This window comes from Molossus molossus, unplaced genomic scaffold (assembly GCF_014108415.1).
Source record: "Molossus molossus isolate mMolMol1 unplaced genomic scaffold, mMolMol1.p scaffold_m16_p_12, whole genome shotgun sequence".
In the NCBI taxonomy this organism is placed as follows: domain Eukaryota; kingdom Metazoa; phylum Chordata; class Mammalia; order Chiroptera; family Molossidae; genus Molossus; species Molossus molossus.
In genome coordinates this window covers 65,085,909-65,107,373 of record NW_023425347.1, presented here as the reverse complement: position 1 = coordinate 65,107,373, position 21,465 = coordinate 65,085,909, and the positions used below count along the sequence as shown (strand labels likewise).

Sequence of the window (21,465 nt, the reverse complement as noted above, 5' to 3'; positions counted from 1 at the left end):
ATTTCTTGATTTATCAGGTTTAGATTATATCTAGTGATTCTGCTATGGTAAATAAGAACTTAGCTCTTCTGCATATATCTCTACAAATTACCTTCTCCCCCAAACTCAACAAACTTATAGCACAATTTTAATAAATCAGTAATTAGTGTTTACATTATGATTATATCAATGTTATTCACTAAAAAATAATACATCATTTTATTTCGCACTTATTTTAAGATGAGGCCTGAACCTTTTCTTTTTCCTTAAGAATTCTGTTTCCTGCCCTGGCCGGTTTGGCTCAGCGGTTAGAGCGTCAGCCTGCGGTCCAAAGAGACCTGGGTGTAGTTCCCACTAGGGTCATGTACCTCGGTTGCAGTTTGTCCCTGGCCCTGGTTGGTCATGCGGGTGGCAACCACTCGATGTGTCCCTTTCATGTCGATCTCTCCTTCCCACTCTATCTGAACAAAAAATGGAAAAATGTCCTTGGGTGAGGATTAAAAAAAAAAAAAAAAGAATTCTGTTTCCTGAGAACTCTCTCTTCATGTCCTTTATGGTTTTCTTTTGGGTTGTTGGTTTTTTTTCCTAATATATATAGTATTTTTTTATATACTAAGGAAATAAACCTTTTGTATTTTCAGTTTCTTGATTTTTCTTTATTTTTTTATTGATTTTTAGAGAGAGAGAGAAACATCAGTGAGAGAGAAACATTGATCGATTCTCCTGCACACCCCCTACCCGGAATCAAACCCGAAACCTAGGCATGTGCCCTGATTGGGAATCGAACCGGTGACCTCTTGGTGCACGGGTTAACGCTCAACCACTGAGCCATATAGGCCAGGTAGGAAATAAACATTTGACTATAATATGAGATGCATGCGTTTTTCTCTTGTTGGCTATTTGTTTTTACTTTTTTTTAGTCCTCACTTGAGAATATGTTTTTATTAACTTTTAAAGAGAGAAACATTGATGTGAGAGAGAAAGTTCGATCAGTTTCCTCCCATACATACCCTGACCAGTATCAAACCCTCAACCTGGGCATGTGCCCTGACCAGCAGTTGAACTCAAAACCTTATGATGCTCTGATTAACTGAGCCACCCGGCCAGGGCTGTTTTTAGTTTTGTTTTTTTTTTTAGTTAATTCTCACCTGAGGACAATTTTTTCCACTGATTTTTTTTTTTTTTTTTTTATCCTCACCCGAGGACATTTTTCCATTTTTTGTTCAGATAGAGCGGGAGGGAGAGAGAGGAAGAGAGAGAGAGAGAGAGAAACATTGATGTGAAGGGACACATCAAGTGGCTGCCACCCGCACGACCAACCAGGGCCAGGGACAAACTGCAACTGTGGTACGTGCCCTTAGCGGGAACCGAACCCGGGTCTCTCTGTACCGCAGGCCGACGCTCCAACCGCTGAGCCAAACCGGCCAGGGCTCCATTGATATTTAGAGAGAGTGGAAGGAAGGGAAAGAGGATGGGGAGAGAGAGAGCGAGAGAGAGGTTTGAGAGAGACATGCAATGATTAGTTGCCTCTTGCACACTCCTTGACCGGGATTTGGTTGTTTTTTTTTTTGTATGTGCCCCTAGTGGGAACTGAACTCAGAACCTTCTGGTCCGCAGGCCGACGCTCCAACCACTGAGCCAAACCAGCCAGGGCTGTTTTTAATTTTTATGGCCTATTTTGCCATACAATAATTTTAAAATTTTTGGTTGAATTTTTCCTTGCATCAGTTCTTCTGGGATTGATATCACACTGATTACTTTTACAAATAATCTCAAGATTTTTATCTATAGTTTGCTTTTTTCTACTTTATTTTAACATATAAGTATTTGATTCACTTGGAATTTTTTTTTGAGATGTTGGGGTCTGTTTTTCTTTTCAGTGTTTGCCCAGTTGCCTCTGTATCCTTGATTGAAAAATTGATCTTTTCCTCACTATTATGCAGTGCCATCTTTATCATATATTAAATTCCCATATATTTGCACCTATTTTTGGATTTTATTCTATTTTATTAATTTGAAATATTTTTTAATTTACTGATTTGAGAGACAGACAGAGATGTTGATATGTTCCTTCACTTATTTATGCATTCATTGGTTGCCTCTCGTGTATGCCCTGACCGGGGATTGAATCTGCATCCTTGGTGTATGGAGAGGACACTCTACCAATTGAGTTACCTGGCCAGGGTCTTTGTTTTGTTAATTTGTATGTCTGTTTACATGCTGGTGCCAGACTTTTTATTTACTCGCTTTATCAAACCTCTGATAGTTATGATCTTTCCTTGGTGTGCTTTCACTGTTTGTTTTCTATGTGAACACCAGAATTGGCTTGTCTAGTTCTAAAAAAGCCCTGTTTTCATTGGGATTGTGTTAAATTTATAAATTGATTTAGAAGAATTGACATCTTCGTGATAATTGATTCTTCCTATCTGAAAACAGCATATGATATTCTATTCAGTCTTTCATGTCCCCCAGAAGTATGTAGATGTTTTCTTCATGTTGATAATGCATATTTCTTAAAATTATTTCTAAGGCTTTTACCTTTTGCATTGCTATTTTAAGTAGTCTCTTGTGAGTATTTGGTATCTACCCAGTAGGTTTGGGGGCTGAAATTCAAGAGTCATTTGAAAGTGTTAATTTCTGAGATGCTCAAGATGTCAAGTAGGCAGTTTGATATATGGGGTGCAGCTCAGAGAACTGGATAGGGCCATAGAAATAATCTCAGTCATCAGTTCTGATATGGGTTGCAATCACCTAGAAAGTGTGAAGTATATATTAGGGAAAAGAAAAGAGCTGAAGTAGGTATGTTGGAAGAAAAGGAGGATCCAGGACAGGAGATAGAAAAGGAGCATCCAGCGAGTTAGGAAACCAGAAAAGAGTGGTATCTTAGAATCGAAGAGAACTATTTCAAGATAAATTGGGCAGTCATGTCAGGTGCTATTGAGTGTTTGAGCCAGACGAAGACAGAGAGTTGACCATTGGATCCGGCAAGTTGGAAATCATTAGTCATCTTGCTTGCTTATTTTAGTGAAGTAGTGAGACAAAACCTGACTGGAGTACAATGATGATGATCAAATGGAAGATGAGAAATGGAGACAACTTTTTGATATATTCTAATGAGAAAGAAAACAGAGAAATAAAGATACTATATGGGGCTAGTAGATTTTCTTTCTAAATGGGTTACATTAAGACATATTTTATGATCATGAGACTAATTTTGAAAAGAGGGGAAATGGTGTTGTAGGCAGGACAGAAGGAAATAATTTTGGTGCTAAATTTTTGTGTGTACAGAAGATGTACATAGAGCAGAAGTAAAGATATTGTCTTTAGATTGGAGCGGAAAGGAAGGCAGAATACACTGATGCAAGTACAAGTAGGTTGGTGGATATTGTTAGGAAGAATAGCTATAGTTCTCAGTGTAAAATTAGATGAAGTGATCGAATGAAAGGAGTAAAAAGATAGTGATTAAAATTTGAGGAGAGAGAATTATGAAATATTATTTTTTAGAGCAAACTCATTGAGAAATGTAGTAGGACTGCCAGGTACAGTTGAATGCCCTTTTGAAATTTTTTGGAGATAATGAAAGAGAAGCTCAAACACATCTTTTTCAACATTCAGATGCTTGGGGGTGGGCATGAAGTAAGATTTAACTAAGGTAGGAATTTTGCCAAAATGATGTGATAGAGGAACATTGAAGTTCCTGGGAATGATAATAGGAATAGAAGTAGAGATGGAGAGATAAAGATATTGCTATTAATAAAGAGCAAGTACTGAAAGTGACATGGAGGGAAGAATAGCACTGTAGTTCTTAGAGAAGTAGTTTTAGGTAGTTTAGGCTTTAGATGAGAACAAACCAAATTTTTTAGCCACTAAGCCATAAGACTTATCCCCTTTGTGCCTCAGATTCTTCATCTGAAAACTGGCATCATTTGAAAAACAGGCATCTCTCATAGGAGTAATACTGTATTTCAGTTATTTTGAGTATCATTTAAGATAAAATATGCAGAGCATCTAACTCTGTGGTTAGCCACAGTCATTACTTTCAGGGTCAGCCTCTCTTCCTCTGCTCCCTCCCTTATCTTGCTGCCATCTATCTTATTGGGTATTTAGATGATTGCTACAAGTGTTGTGTGCCATGATTATGTTCTCTTGGCTCTCGAAGCTTTAGTTTTGCAATGAACTCTCTTGATACACTCTGTCCTGGTTGGACATAATATTTGAGATTGTCTCATTCCTTCTGAAAACAGACATTCTGACTTGTTAGTGCTGTTACATTTTGCGTATCTTTTTTTATTAACTGGTTGCTTGAACATGGCTGTCTTTTTCCTCTCACATGACAGTCTAATATGCTTGAAAGAAAGCATAAATACCAGCTTTACTATCTCCAGAAATATTCTGATCTGAAATGCTATGTTGGAATATCTGTTAAAGAGAGCCAATGGTTTCTTTTAAACTATCAGGACATAATGGTTATGAAACTAGTGTTATCCTCTAGCCTTACCTGTTAAGTGGCCTAGAACAGCAAACATTTTCTTTGCCTGGCATCTTCTTTCTCCCCACCTCTACTCTCTATGTCCCCATTCCTTGCCTGGCTGGAATCCTCTTTTTCTTCTGTCTCAGTTCACATGTTACATTTGAATGAAGGCTCCCCTCTCCCACATTTTATAAGTAAATTCTTTTATGTATTTCCTTCAGAGCATTTACCAAAACTTAAATTTGTTTTATTTAGTTGAGAAAAACCAACACTTTTAAAAATGTTTTTATTGATTTTAGAGAGAGCAGAAGGGAGGGAGGGGGAGAGAGAGGTGAGAAATCTATTGGCTGCCTCCTGTGTACCCCCTACTGGGAATCAAGCCTGCAACCTGGGCATGTGCCCTGGCCAGGAATCGGAATTGAACCAGTGACCTTCTGTTTCATGCTCAACTAATTGAGTCACATCCGCCAGGGCAAATACCAACTATTTTTTTATCTGTCTCTCTAATCTGAGTGTCTGACTTCCAGACGGTGAAAACTAGACATTCTCAATAAATGAATAATGGAAAGCTGATGTATTGGCCATAGGTTTATTAACAAGCACCAAGAACTAGATTAAAGTGGTCATTAAACTTTAATTTTTTTTTTTTTTTTTAATCCTCAGAAAAACCCTAGGAGATAGGTGAATTTATTTTATAGAGAAAAATGGATCACAAAGCTTTTAAGTAGTAGAACTTTTTAGAACCTAGATTTGATTCTATAGCTTCTCTTAACTGTTGCTTTTCTTCTATTGGAATTGAGTTAGTCATTAGGGCATCTAACTCCCTGTCTCTTTGTTTGTAGGAACTTCTAGCGATAGTAAAACAAAAGACTACTGAGAATTTAGATGATGTCACCCTCTTGTTTACTTTGAAAGCACTTTGGAATCTTACAGATGAGTCTCCGGCTGCCTGCAAGCACTTTATGGAAAATCAAGGATTGACAATCTTTATCCAAGTCTTAGAGGTGGGAATTCAGGATTGAGTTTATATATAAAGTTCTTTTCTTCATGATAAAGTAACCTGTGTATTCTTTTGACAGACTTTTTCAGGGTCGGCAATACAAAGCAGAGTACTTGGTCTTTTGGTAAGGTTTTGTTTTGAGTTAATTCTAATTATTTAAAAATCAGAAAACTAACATTCGTATAGTACCTATTATATGCCAGGCACTTTTGTAAGCAGTTGATATGCATTAAATCGTTTAATTTTCACATTATTCCTATAAAGTAAATACCATTATATATCAGTCATTTATTGCTGTGAACAGACTACAGCTTAAAACAACAGCCATTTTATTTACTTATGAATCTGTGGGTCAACAGTTTGAACTCAGTTGAGCTGTATTATTGTGCTGGTCTCATTTGGAGGTACTCGTAGCTGCAGTCATCTGGTGGCTCAGCTAGGACTAGATGCAGATGCAGCCCAACTGGCACTTTGACTGCAGCCTTGTGAGGCCTCAGAGTAGAGGACCCAGCTAAGCTATGCCTGGGCTCCACCCACAGAAACTGAGAGAAAAATGTGTGTTGTTTGAAGCCACCAAGTTTGTAGCAATATGTTATACTGCATAGAACATGAATATAATATATGAAATAAAGAAAATACTACCTGCCTTTCATTTTTACTGTTAAATTTCAAGCTAATATAACATATAGTTGACTCCCTGGAATGTTAATTTTTTTTTTTTTTTTTGTCCTCACCCGAGGACATTTTTCCTTTTTTTGTTTGTTCAGATAGAGTGGGAGGGAGAGAGAGGGAGAGAGAGAGAGAGAAACATTGACGTGAAATAAAACACATCGAGTGGCTGCCTCCCGCACAACCCAACCAGAGCCAGGGACAAACCGCAACCAAGGTACGTGCCCTTAGCAGAGACCGAACCCAGGTCTCTCTGGACCGCAAGCTGACGCTCTGATAACCGCTGAGCCAAACTGGCCAGGGCTGGAATGTTAAATTTTTGAATGAGGCCTGGATTTATATTCTAGTTCAACCAAGTATTAGTAGGGTTAACCTGACAGGTTTCTTTGTATGACCATTTAAAAAAGATTGAATGAGATAAGGTAGATAAAAAGACATTTTTGTCTATCTAGTATTGTGCCTGGCACATAGTAAGTGCTTAATTGTTATAGCTGATCGTCATCATCAGAGAGTGGGATTGTGGGAAGTAGGCTAAATAGAAAGGGAGCAGGATGAGACTAAGTGTTTTCAATGTATCTGAGCTGAGCATTAGGAGAGGGAGAGGAGCCAGGTCCTGATTCTCTCCTCCTTTCCTGCTCCTGATATTCTCTGCTTCATTTTACCTGTAGAACAATGTAGCCGAAGTCAGAGAACTCTCTTCCAAGCTGGTGACCAAAGATGTGGTGAAGCATATCTGCGCCTTGCTCCGTAGTGAAACAATTGAAGTTAGCTATTTTGCTGCAGGCATCATAGCCCACCTGACATCTGATAAACAGCCCTGGATGTCCTGTGACCTTCAAAGGAGTGCTGTTCTCCAGGATCTGGTACAACAGCCATTCCTCTACAAAACCCCTGCATAATCTGTTCTTGCAGAAAACCTGTTTTTCTAGATACAGGAGTTTTAGAAACATATGTGTGTATTCATTGTAGAAAGTGGGAAACACAGAAAAGTATAAAGAAAATACTGTAAATCACCCATACACTACCCTCCAAAGCTAACCTCTATTAACATTTTGTTGCATTTCTTCTGATATTTTTCTTTTATAAAAAAGTTACACATGAGAGCATTATATATAGCTTATTCCAATTCTCCTTCCCATATTCAGCTCTTTTTAAAGCTATTTCTTTTGGTATTTACCTCCATACCTCTAAATGATATGTTGCTGCTTCTTGACTTTGCAGTTTTAGGCATTATCTATCAATTCATTTTCCCGCTCTGAAAAAAATGAAGATTCTTTTTCTCACTGTCCCAATGCAAACCCTTCCCTATACTCCAAGTATAAATCTCCTTTTGCCACATTCATACATATTCTGTTTACATCAGCTTTTCAGAGACTTCTGTCTTTCTTTCATCTGGTTTGCTTTTGCTTTTCTTTTTTCAATCTGCTATCGTAGTGTCATCCCGGGATATTTCTTTACTATCATCCTGGGGATTCTTTTTGCCGCTCTTGAATTGGATTTCCTATTTCCTGGATTGCATGCCTTCCTGTTTTTTGGTGTAATCCTTCATTCTGTTGGATCAGATCCTCCTGTGGCTTCCTAAGAAGAGATGCATGAAATAGAAAATGTGAGACCTTATTTGTTTGAAAGGTCTTCACATTTAGTTGATCAAATGGCTGAGTATAGAATTTTAATTCTGAAATATTTTTCCTTCAGAATTAATAAGTCATTGCTCTGTTATCTTTTACTTCTCAGTATCATTGTTGAGAAATCCCATGACATTTTTCTTCGGAAGCTTTAAGTTTGTTCTGTGTTTGGAAATCACAGTCATATGCCCTTGGTGTGGTTATATTCTCATCTTTATGTATAGCTACATAGGACTCTGGAAGCTCATTTTCTTCAGTTCTGGGATATTTTTCTCTTTCTTCTTCTATCCCTCTTTCCTTCAGTTCTGGGAAATTTCTCCTTTTCTTCCTTCCTTCCTATCATCCCTCTCTCCCACTCTTTTTTGGGCGATGTTGGTCCTACCAAACATATCTTAATCTAATTCCTAATTTGTCTTTTTAAAAATCTTTTTTAACTTCTATTGGATTTTGCATTTCTGCTATTATATTTTTAACTCCTATTATCTCTTTAAAAGTATTAATTATAGCCCTGGCTGGTTTGGCTCAGGGGTTAGTGCAGTGGCCCATGGACTAAAGGGTTTCGGGTTCAATTCCCAGTCTAGGGCATGTTACCTGGGTTGTTCAATCCCAGCCCTGGTTGGGCATTTGTGGGAGGCAACCAGTCAGTGTTTCTCACACATTGATGTTTTCTCTCTCTCTCTCTCTCTCTCTCTCTCTCTCTCTCTCTCTCCCTCCCTCCCTTCCTCCCTCCTTCCCTCCCTCTCTCCATCCTCCCTCCCTTCCTTCCACACTCTCTAAAAATCAATGGGAAAATATCCTCAGATGAGGATTAACAAAATAAAAAGTAAATATATAAAAGCATTAATCATAGTTTGGGGGTTTTGTTTTAAGATCTCTTCCTCCAAGGTCTCTGTTTCCTTTGGGTTGCTCTTTTTTTATTTTTGTTCCTTGATATTAAGATTTTCTTAAAAGTGTATGGTGAGCCTCAGCTGTTCATTCATATCTAAGATTGAGGCTATTCGGAAGCTGTGTGCCAATGGATGGAACTTGTCAGCTATGGGCTTTATAGAGTGATCTGGATTAGTGGTGCCTCAGTGTCAGTGTTATTAGATCTCTTCTGATTGAAAACTATAAGCTTGACTGCCAACAGTCTGAAAGCCCACTAAAGGAAGAGAGTTGAGGGCAGGGGAGTCTCAGCATTTTGTATTAGGTAGTCACTTCAGCCTCCTGTTTTTAGCATGGTACTCCAACCTTCAATTGTTTATAGGGTTGCCTGGTACAAGAGGGTGGGGAAAGAGATTTAAGATTCTTGATTCTTTGGTACTTTCAACCAATTCTCTATTTTTTTCCTTTTATTTATTTTTTTAATTTATTTTTTATTGGTAACAGTATTACAGATGTTCATTTTCTTCGCCCTTTGCCCCTCTCCACCCGGCCCTTGCCCACCTCAGGCCTTCACCACACTCTTGTCTGTGTCCATGGGCTATGTACATATGCATATAAGTTCTTTGGTAAATCTCTTCCTGTCCCCCCTTCCCCCTCCCGTCTGAGATCTGTCAGTCTGTTCCATGCATCCTTATCTCTGGACCTGTTTTGTTCATCAGTTTATTTTGTTCACTAGATTCCACATATAAGTGAGATAATGTGATATTTGTCTTTCTCTGCTGAGCTTATTTCAAGTAGCATAATACTCTCCAAGTCTATCCAGGCTGTCACAGAGGATCAGAGATCCTTTCTTTTTACAGTTGCATAGTATTCCATTGTGTAAATATACCACAGCTTTTTTAATCTACTCATCTACTGATGAGCACTTGGGCTATTCCTAGATCTTAGCTGTTATAAATAACACTGCTATGAACATATATTCTTTCTGATTGGTGTTTTGGGTTTCTTAGGATATATTCCCAGAAGTGGGATCAGTGGGTCAAACACAGTTCCATTTTTAATTTTTTGAGGAAACTCCATACTGTTTTCCATGGTGGCTGCCTAGTCTGCATTCCCACCAATGATGTACTAGGGTTCTCTTTTCTCCATTTGTTGATTTATCAATGGTAGCCATTCTGGTAGGTGTGAGGTGTGATACCTTACTGTGGTTTATATTTATTATTTTTTATTTTTTTGCATTTATCTTCAGATAGAACAGGAGGGAGAGAGAGAGGAAGAGAGAGAGAGAAACATCAATGTGAAAGAAACATGACCAGCTGCCACCCACACAACCTGAATCAGGGCTGGGGACAAACTACAACGGAGGTACATGCCCTTAGTGGAAACCGAGCCCGGGACTCGGTCTGCAGGCCGACACTCTAACCACTGACCCAAACCAGCCAGGGCCTCATTGTGGTTTTTAATTTGCACCTCTCTGATGATTAGTGACGTTGAGCATTTTTTCATATGCCTCTTGGCCATCTGTATGTCCTCTTTGGAGAAATATCTATTCAGGTCCTTTGCCCATTTTTTTTTCTTATCTTCACCTGAGGATATTTTTCTGTTTATCTTCAGATAGAGTGGGGGGTGGGGGGGGAAATCAATGAGAGAGAGACACATCGACTAGTTGCATTCCTCACGACCCCTACTGGGGCGATGAACTGTAACTGAGGCACATGCTCTTGACCAGAATCGAACCTGTGACTCATTGGTTTGCAGTCCTTTGCACATTTTTAATTGGATTATCCTCCTGGTGTTGAGTTGTATGAGTTCTTTTGGAACTCATAGTTTGGAAATTAACCCCATATCAGATGTATCATTGGTGAATATGTTCTCCTATGCACTGGGTTCCCTTTTCATTTTGAGGATGATTTCTTTTGCTGTGCAGAAGCTTTTTAGTTTGAAATAGTCCCATTTGTTTCTCTTGCCCTAGGAGAGGTATTGGCAAAAATTTTGCTATGTGAGATGTCTGTGATTCTACTGTCCATTTTTCTTCTAGGATTTTTATGCTTTTGTGACTTACATTTTAGTCTTTTATCTATTTTGAGTTATTCTTGTGTATGGTGTAAGTTGGAGGTCTAGTTTCATTTTTTTGCATGTACATGTTTAGTTTTCCCAACACCAGTTATTGAAGAGACTATCTTTACTCCATTGTGTGCTCTTGCCTCCTTTGTCGAATATTAATTGACCATAATGACATGGGTCAATTTCTGAGGTCTCTGTTCCATTGATCTATATGTCTGTTCTTTTTGTTGTTGTTGTTGATCCTCACTCCAGGATATTTTTTCCATTGTATTTTAAAGGGAATGGAAGGGAGGGAGGGAGGGAGGGGGAGAGAGAGAGAGAGAGACATGTGATCTTTATTATGTTCAGGTATGTTCCCTCTAATCCCACTTTGCTGAGAGTTTTTATCAAAAATGGGTGCTGGATTTTGTCGAATGCTTTTTCTGCATCTATGGGTGAGTTCCTGTGGTTTTTGTTATTGTTATTAATCCTCACCCGAGGATTTTTTCCATTGATTTTTTTTTTTTTTTTTTTTTTAAGATAGATTGGGAGGGAGAGGGGGAAAGAGAGGGAGGGAGGGAGGGAAATTGAGAGAAAAAGAAACATCGATGTGACAGAGAAACATTGATTGGTTGCCTCCCACACTACCCTGATTGGGTCTGGGGATCGAACCTGAACCCAGGTATGTGCCCTTGACTGGGACTCAAATCTGAAACCCTTCCTTCTGGGGACTGATGCTCTAACCCCTGAGCCAAACTGACCAGGGCTGATAATGTGATTTTTATCCTTCATTTTATTTATGTGATATATCACATTTATTGATTTGCGAATACTGTACCAGCCTTGCATCCCTGGAATAAATCCCACTTGGTCATAGTGTATGATCTTTTAAATGTATTGCTGGATCCAATTTGCTAATATTTTGTTGAGGAGTTTAGCATCTATGTTCATCAAGGCCAATACTCTTTATTTTTTTTTAATTGATTTTTTTGGAGAGAGAAATGGAAACACCAACGTGAGAGAGAAACATCCATTGGCTGCTTCCTACTGGGGATTGAGCCTGCAGCCCAGGCATGTGCCCTGACCAGGAACTGAACCGGGACCTCTCGGTCCATGGGATGACTGCTCAATCCACCGAGCCACACTCCTCTTTTTAACACCACCTCTATCTAATCTCACTTCCTGAAGTTCCTGGTGTGTCAAATGTTTAAATCTCTTGGGGGTTTCTATTCAAATTGTTTTGTTTTTTAACTTTCCCCAGTGCTAGATCTATTGAATCAGATACCATTTTCTTTCTACTTTGTTCTTTGTGTGTTTGCCTTTTATTTTAAAGCATTGGATTATTCTGTATGTGGGATTTAGGAAAGGTGTGGATACCTGCTCCGTTCTCCATCTTTAAACAGAAGCTTCTTTTTTTTGCATTGTTTTCCACATGACTTTGTTTATATTTTACATACATAATGGTTTACCCAATTGATATTTTGGCAAGAAGATATACCTAAAGTTGGGTAATCATGCCTGTATTTTGACCTTTTAAAAAATGATGGAATACTAGAATCCTCATTTCTCTTTTTGTATAGTATGCAACCATTCAGAATTGGCCAAGTTCAAGTTGTAAGATGACAGCATTGGTGACTTACAGGTAATTTCACAATGATGTAGTGCATTTCTTAAAGTTTGAGGCCATGGCATAGTGATAAAATACTAGTGTTAAATAATCTTGTGTTCAGATCCTATTTATTTGTAATATTGGTAAATTGCCTTTAGAAAATCTCTAAGACTCACTTTTCATCATCTGTAAAATGAGGCTGACAATTTGTAAGATTAAGGATGAATGTATAGAGTGTCTAACACAGAATACAATTTTTAAAAAAATTTCTTATTTTACTTTATTGATTTTTAAAGAGAGAAGCATTGCTTTGTTATTGCCTTTATCTGTACATTCATTGGTTGATTCTTGTATGTCCCCTGATCGAGTATTGAACCTTCAACCTTGGTGTATTGGGACAACACTATAACTAACAGAACTACTCAGCCAGGGCCAATAATGCAATTCTTTAAATGCTAGCTCCCATTATATTTTCAATAATACATCTGTCTCAGTGAGGAATTGACTGTATGGGGAAAATGTTGAAAATTATTTTTATATCCCTGATGTTAGCCTGAGTTCTGAATGAATATCTTCTTTGTACCTTTTTAGATCCTTCAAGGCATTTTTCCCGCTCCTTGGCAATTTCTCTCAACCAGAGGTGCAGCTCTGGGCACTATGGGCTATGTATCATGTCTGCAGTAAAAACCGTATGTATTCAAAACAGTAGTTTTGCAGCTATTTTTCAGTGTAATGATTAAGTTAATATGGAATTTGGAAAAACTGTTCACCTGTGTCCTGAATTTAACTCCTTATAAAAAGAAATTGAAAAATGTTTTTCTTAGTTTAAAAAATGCAACAAAATTATACTATATTAAGGGGTGAATGTCAAACAACATAGAAAGTTCTTACCTTGCCCTGGCCAGTTTAGCTTAGCGGTTAGAGTGTCGGCCCACGGACCGGAGAGTCCCAGGTTCAGTTCCCGCTAAGGGTACGTGCCTCAGTTGCTATTTGTCCCTGGCCCTGGCTGGGGTCATGTGGGTGGTAGAAACTTTCTTTTTTTTTCAATCTTCACCTGAAGATATTTTTCTATTTATCTTCAGTTAGAGTGGGAGGGAGGGAGGGAGAGAGAAACATTGATGTGAGAGAGATACATTGACTGGCAGCCTCCCACAGGACCCCGACCAGGGCAGGGGACAAACCGCAACCGAGGTTCGTGCCCTGTCAGAATCGAACCCATGACTCATTGGTTCATGGGCCGATGCTCTAATCTCTGAGCCAAACTGGCCAGCGTTCTATCTTTTTTTGTTTGTTTGTTAATCCTCACCCAAGGATGTGTGTGTGTGTGTATTTTTTTTTTAATGTTTTTATTGCTTTTTTAGAGAAAGAGGAAGGGAGAGGGAGCAAGAGATAGAAACATCAATGAGAGAGAAACAACATCACCTGTTGGCTGCCTCCTGCACGCCCCTTACTGGGAATTGAGCCTGCAACCCAGGCATGTCCCTGACCAGGAATTGAACCAGTGACCTTTTTTGGTGCATGGGATGATGCTCAGTCCACTGAGCCACACTGGCTGAGCCCCAAGGATATTTTTTCCATTGACTTTTTTAGAAAGAGTGAAAGGGAATAGAGAGAAGGGGGAGAAAGAAAGAGAGCGAGAAACATCGATGTGAGAGACACACATCTATTGGTTGCCTCCCACACGTGCCCCAACCAGGGCTGGGGATCGGACCTGCAACCCGGGTATGTACCTTTATTTATTTATTTATTTATTTATTTATTTATATTATTTAAAAAAAATTTTTTATCTTGATTGATTTTTTTAACTCATTTTTATTATTGAATGTATTACAGGTTCCCCCCTTTTTGCCCATTGTCCCCCCTTATAGAATTAAAGGTTTAGCCAGCAGCTAGAGCATAAAATATCTCAAGATACCTTTAACAGGTAATGAAACCTATATGCAGAAAACTATGAGAAAAAAATTTAAAAGCCTGAAATAATTATGTGACATACTTTATTCCTATATGGAAAGACTTAAGGTATAGACATCAATTTTTTTCAGTTTATGGATATAATACAATTGAAATGAATGAATAAGAGGTTAGGCATCTACAAATTAATCTAAAGTTTATCTGTCAGAATAAAAAGTAGAGAACTGAACAAGGGGAGTGGTTTGTTTTAATAAGAGCTTGACCTAACACTTCTCTTTAAATTGTAGAAATTACTGTGAATTGTGCTGGCATATGAATTAATATAGGCAGATCTCTTGGTCAGAATGGCCCTGAAACAGACCACTATATTCATTTACAACAGCAGTAACTATAACAACTCCTCGAACTTAGTTGAGTACTTAGTATGTGTAGACAGTGTTGTACCTCTTTATGAGTAACTTCCTTAATCTTCACTACAATTAGAAGAGGGTAGCATTATCATCATCATCATCATCATCATCATCATTATTATTATTACATATCTATTACAGATAAGAAAACAAGGCACAAAGAAGTTAAATAACCTGCCCAGAGTTAAAACAGCAGGCAACTGGCAGAACCAGGGTTATAACCTAGTGATCTGACTCAGGATCACCTCTATTAATTAGGTCACTTAATATTTTCTTCTCTGTGTGGATATAATAATTCAGTCTCCTTTAAAATGACATTGTTTCACCCTGGTCAGTTATGCTCAGCGGTTAGAGCATCGGCCCGCAGACCAAAGAGTCACAGGTTCAGTTCCAGTCAAGGGTGTGTACCTCAGTGCGGTTTGGTCCCTGGCCCTGTGAGGGGGTAACCAGTCAATGTTTCTCTCTCTCTCTCCCCCACTCTCCTTCCCTATCTGAAGATAAATGGAAAAATCTCCTCAGGTGAGGATTTAAATAAATAAAATGACATTGTTTCTGCCCTGACCAATTTTGCTTAGTGGTTAGAGCATCAGCCCATGGACCCAGGGGTCACAGATTTGATTCCTGGTCAAGGGCATGTACCAGGGTTGCAGGTTCATCCCTGATCTGTGTGTTTTTCTCGCATCGATGTTTTTTTCTCTCTGTCTCTCTCTCCCTGCCTCCCTTCCACTCTATCTAAAAAGTCACTGGAGCCCTGGCCAGTTTGGCTCAGCGGTTAAAGCGTCGGCCTGCGGTCCGGAGAGACCCGGGTTCGGTTCCCGCTAAGGGCACGTACTTTGGTTGCAGTTTGTCCCCGGCCCTGGTTGGTCGTGCGGGTGGCAGCCACTCGATGTGTCCCTTCACGTCGATGTTTCTCTCTCTCTCTCCCTTCCTCTCTCTCCCTCCCACTCTATCTGTACAAAAAATGGAAAAATATCCTCGGGTGAGGATAAAAAAATAAAATAAAATAAAAAAATAAAAAGTCACTGGAAAAATATTATCGAGTGAGGATTAACAAAAATAAATAAATAAATAAATAAATAAATAAATAAATAAATAAATAAAAATTGTTTTCTATCTTTTCTATTGCAAACACTGGTTCAGTGAATATATGTATAATGACATATGTATGTGTGTGCACATATGTACAACATATATCCATAGAGTAAAACTAGGGGAAATGTATGTGTGGTAATAAAAGTATTTTAAAAAACTGGTTGAGCCCTGGCCAGTTTGGCTCAGCGGTTAGAGCGTCGGCCTGCGGTCCGGAGAGACCCGGGTTCGGTTCCCGCTAAGAGCACGTACTTCGGTTGCAGTTTGTCCCCGGCCCTGGTTGGTCGTGCGGGTGGCAGCCACTCGATGTGTCCCTTCACGTCGATGTTTCTCACTCTCTCTCCCTTCTTCTCTCTCCCTCCCACTCTATCTGTACAAAAAATGGAAAAAATATATCCTCGGGTAAGGATAAAAAAAATAAAAAATAAAAATAAATAAAAATAAAAAATAAAAAACTGGTTGGCTCATAGTACAAGCATAGTATACATAGCATTTGTTAAGTAAGTGCGTGAGTTAATCTGTGGAATACTTAGAATTGCTGAGTCCAAATATTATAAACATTTGTAATTTTGATAGGTATTGCTGAACTGTCCTCCCAAGAGTTGATCACTAGTTTGCATTCCAGTCAGCAATGTATGAGAGTTTGCCAGTGTCCTTACGTTCTTGCAAATACAATGTTTAATTGAATTTTTTATCTTTGCCAATCTAAGGTGAAGATGATAGTCTCAGTTAACATTTATTTTAAGTGAAGTTAACAATTTTTTCTTATATTTAAGTCATTTCCTTTTCCTTGATTTATCTGTTGATATCCTTTATTCATTTTTTGTCTCCTCTTGGTTCTTTTTAATTTCAAGGAAGTCTTTCAAATGTTTACCCCCAGTTTATTGTCTTGACTTTGTTAATTGTGCTTACAAGTCAGTCTTTTATTTTATTTTATTTCATTTTTATTTTTTTGGTACATGCCCCTAACAGGAACCGAACCCAGGACTCTCTGGTCCGCAGGCCGACGCTCCAACCGCTGAGCCAAACCGGCCAGGGCAGTCTTTTATTTTCTTGCCTCTGGATTTCAGGTGATGGTTACATTTTCTAAAATTAATGAAAATTCTCAGTCATTTTCTTTTAAAATATTACCTTTCCCGTATTCTCTCTGTTCTTTTTTTTTTTTTAATCCTTACCCGAGGACTTTTTTTTTTTTTTGTGGTACGTGCCCCTAGCTGCTAGGGCCTAGTGGGAACTGAATCCAGGACTCTCTGGTCCGCAGGCTGAAGCTCCAACCGCTGAGCCAAACTGACCAGAGCACCCCAGGACATTTTTGCATTTATCTTCACATAGAGCGGGGAGGGAGAGAAGGAGGAAGAGAGAGAGAGAAATATCGATGTGAGAGACTCACATTGGTGGTTGCCACCTACACGACCCCAACCAGGGCTGGGGATGAACTGAAACAAAGGTATGTGCCCTTAGCAGGAACCGAACCCGGGACTCTGGTCCGCAGGTTGACACTCAAACTGCTGAGCCAAACCAGCCAGGGCTATTCTCTCCATTCTTTTATTGAGAAGCAGCCATCAGAAGTATCTTGTAATTTCTCTCATTCTTCCCTACACATCTTGTAATCTAGCTTTATTTATTTATTTATTTATTTATTTATTTATTTATGTTTTTCATCCTCACCTGAGGACACCTTTCCATTTTCCGTTCAGACAAAGTGGGGGAGAGAGAGAGAGAAACATCGACATGAAAGGGACCCATCGAGTGGCTGCCACCCTCATGACCAACCAGGGCTGGGGACTGCAACCAAGGTACATGCCCTTAGCAGGAACCAAATCCAGGTCTCTCTGGACCGCAGGCCAACGCTCTAACCACTGAGCAAAACTGGCCAGGGCAATTTATTTTATTTTTAATTGAAGTATATTGACATAAAATATTATATTAGCTTTATTTATTTACTTATTTTTATTCTCACCCAAGGACATTTTTTCATTTATCTTCAGATAGAACGGGAAGGAGAGAGAAACATCCATGTGAGAGAGACACATGGACTGGCTGCCACCCATACAACCCCTTGGGGCCAGGGACAAACTGCAACTGAGGTACGTTCCCTTAGCGGCAACCTAACCCGGGACTCAGGTCTGCGGGCCGACACTTAACCCCTGAGCCAAACTGGCCAGGGCTATATTAGGAATGCATTTTAGAAATTCAACATTTAAATACCTCACAAAATAATCTCCATATTAAGTCTAGTAACTATTTGTACCCATATAAAGTTATTACAGTATTATTAACTATATTCCCTATGTTATATGTTACATCCTTCCCACTTAATTATTTTATAACTGGAAGTTTGAGTCTCTTAATCCCCTTCACCTATTCCTTTTATCCCTGCCACTTGGTCCTCTGGCAACCATCAGGTTGTTCTCTGTATTTATGAGTCTGTTTCAGTTTATTTTGTTTTGCTTTTTTTTTTTTTCCCCCTTGATTTTTAGAGAGGGGAAGGGAGAGAGAGAGAGAGAGAGAGAAATATTGATGAGAAAGAACATCGATTGGCCACATCCTGGATGCCCCCCACAGGGGATCAGGCCCACAACCTGGGCATGTGCTCTGACCAGGAATCGAACCAGCGACCTCTGGGTGCATGGGTTGATGCTCTACCACTGAGCCACACCAGCCAGGGAAGGGAATTTTTTTAGACTGAATTGTGGACATGTGTCTTCAACATGGTTTTTATTTGTTTCTGTCGAGTGCTTTAGAGGTTTCCTTGGGATTAGACTATTAATTTTTATTATTTTTTTATCCTCACCTAAGGACACTTTTCTACTTTTTGTTCAGGTAGAGTGGGAGGGAGAGAGAGGAGGAGAGAGAGGGAGAGAAACATTGACGTGAAAGGGACACATCAAGTGGCTGCCTCCCGCACGACCCAACCAGGGCTGGGGACAAACTGCAACTGAGATACGTGCCCTTAGTGGGAACTGAACCCGGGTCTCCCTGGACCACAGGCTGATGCTCTAACCACTGAGCAAACCAGCCAGGGCAATTTTTATATTAATTTCTCAGCTCAAGGGTTCCCAGAACATTTTGATAGTGTTGATTCAAACCCACTTGGGACTGAGGTTATGAATTCTCAGGAAGGACTTCTCCTTTCTACTCCTATATATCCACTTAGAGCTCAAGGTAAAGATGTTTTATTATCCTATCTTGTCAAGCCCTTTGAGGGACTAGCTTTATGACCTAATTTTGCTTCTAACTTCCTAAATCAGAATCTAAATTTCTAGATTACTGAAACTGATAGTCCCTTTCTGCCCCAGAATAGCTGCCTGTTAGCTTATGTACTTTAGGTGCTTTTCTTCTTTGTGTCTGGCTTCTCTGGACATTATCTTTACGTTGTACATTCAGCTATGCATTTAAAAATTTTTTCATCTATATTTTAATCAGCATGTGGTATTTTCATCTTACCTAGCTCACAATGTTGCCTGAACCTGAAATGTGTATTAATTTTGTAATAAAAGATGTTCTTGTTCTTACTGTTTTTTGCTAAGATTAGAGATATGTGAAGCATGGAGTTGTCTGGAAGTACACGTACTAAAATAATCATGTTACATCACTATACAAGCCAAGCGTAATATAAGTTTTGACCAATTTCTTTTGAATCGACTCACTTTAGGTTCCTTCCTATGTCAAAGAACTTAAACCTTTGTACCCTTTTTTGAAAAAGGTGAATGTGGTGACTTGGGAATATTTAAAGTACCAAATTATCCATCAAGATTTTTTGCTTGATTGTCTTACAGCCAGCAAATACTGCAAAATGTTAGTTGAAGAAGAAGGATTGCAGCTTTTGTGTGACATCCAGGAGCACAATGAGGCAGACCCCCAAGCACAGCAGTTTGCAGCCTCCATTCTAGATGACTTCAGAATGCATTTCATGAATTATCAGAAACTACCTTTGTGTTGAATGCCCCCTTTAAAAATAAATTTTTTTTTAATCCTCACTTGAGGATATTTTTCCATTGATTTTTCAAATGGATTGGGAGGGGGAGAGAGAGAAAAACATTGATGTGAAAGAAACACATCGACTGGTTGCATCCTGCACGACCCCAACCAGGGCCTGGGATCAAATTGCAGCCGAGGTACATGCCCTTGACTGGAATCAAACCTCTGATCCATGGGCTGACACTCTAATTGCTGAGCCAGCGGGCCAGGGCTTGCATGCCTCTTTTAATCTAAGGGGCTCAGAAGTGCTCTTTGTTCTTCAAGGGCAGGCAGATCTTCCCCCCGTCAGCCATTGAATGTTGAAACCCATTGTTGGAGTTTATGAGTTGGCCATCTTTTATTGACAGTGTTCTATAAACTAAAGTTGCATTTGTATGATGGTCATAACCCTAAATCAAGTTGGAATCATTCTGAGAACACTCCTTCAGCAATTTTGAAAAATGAAGCCCTGGACTCTGGGAAGAACTGTAAGCCTGTGTTAGAAACAGTTATGACAGTTACTTTTCTTTATAAATAGATACCACTGTGGGGTGGAAAAAAGAGAAATGTTTTTAGCAATTTTTGATATTCTTCTTGTGGCCTATTCCCCTCCAACTTTACGCATTAGACTGAGTAGCATAACATCCTGTGTGTGGGTGTTCTGGAGGGGCATGGTGGGACTTGGGACTGAGAATAGTGTGTAGAAGAAGATTGTGTGGGAATTGTAAATCTCGGTCTCTCAAATTTACAATTGGAGAAGTGTGACAGGACTGAGAGGAAGAGAAAGAGCCACAAAAAGACTTTGCCAAAGATTTCAAGAGGTGCTGTTACCTAGTATGGCGACAAGAAAAAATGTGGGCATTTCTGAGAACCAGCCTCAATCACAATATAAAGTGTCAGAAGCTTTCATTTGTGTCCTTGCAAACCTCCTCTGTAGAATAGTGTGGACTCCTTTCTTGCCTTATTATTGACAACTTTACAAACCATGTTTTGTTATTCATGTGTTATAAGTTTCTCAAAGAACAAAAATAAATTTCTTTTTTATTAGTTACATATTTTAGGACTAGAATTTTATTCTCTTCATTGGCCACACTCTTGACTGGAATGCTATGTGCCATCATTTGGAATCAAATGAGACTTATTCTAAACCACATTCCAAACTATTACTCACCACTGTCCCACTGGATGAGGGGAATGTATAACCTTCTTCCTCCTACAGTCCTGAAATTCTACTGTCTTTTCTCTCATTCACTTTTCTGCATGATTTCAAAAACTGAGTTTTCTGACCTGGTTCTAGTACTTTGGAACATTCTGTTACCGAATACTAGCTTTTGCTAACATGAGGATGAGGTGGGACGTTGTGTGGGTGGAGGCCCAGTTCTACACTAGGCACCTCTTCAAATTTTGTCTCATTTACAGCAATCCTCTGGGGTTTTATTCTTCCCATTTAACAGATGAGAAAAAGACAGTTCAGTAAGGTTGTTACTTTCCTGAGTAGTTAGCAGCTTGTTAGGTTGGGGCTAATTCTAAGACCTGGGCTCTTCTGTTATTCTCCTTTCCAGGAAGTGAGCACAGCCTTGGGGCACATTTGTGTTTAGCAGCAAATTAACATTATTGGTATGTGTCCATGCCGATGATTTAGTGACTCTAGACCAGGCTTATGCTTAGAAAGCTCAGGCAGAGCTTAGATCTATTAGAGAATGACCGCAAGGCTCTGGTGTAGGATGCAGCCTTCTCTTCCCTTGCCTTGGTACAGGAGGAGGGCTCCTGAGACTAGTGTGCATATATGCACATCAGCCCCCTTTGTTTCTCAGTGTGTCATCCTCTTGTTCACC

At 39.2% G+C, this 21,465-nt stretch overlaps 1 protein-coding gene across 1 annotated transcript in view; it reads left to right on the top strand.

Annotated features, from left to right (window-relative positions):
- The window catches only part of ZYG11A (zyg-11 family member A, cell cycle regulator), a 55,317-nt gene extending 35,704 nt beyond the window's left edge, over positions 1-19,613 (top strand). Inside the window, exons 9-14 of the mRNA XM_036257262.1 lie at positions 5,293-5,454; positions 5,530-5,574; positions 6,788-6,982; positions 12,232-12,293; positions 12,852-12,949; positions 19,450-19,613. Coding sequence (XP_036113155.1) covers positions 5,293-5,454; positions 5,530-5,574; positions 6,788-6,982; positions 12,232-12,293; positions 12,852-12,949; positions 19,450-19,613 — 726 coding nt within the window. The remainder of the gene's footprint in view (positions 1-5,292; positions 5,455-5,529; positions 5,575-6,787; positions 6,983-12,231; positions 12,294-12,851; positions 12,950-19,449) is intronic.
- The last annotated feature ends 1,852 nt before the right edge of the window (positions 19,614-21,465 follow it).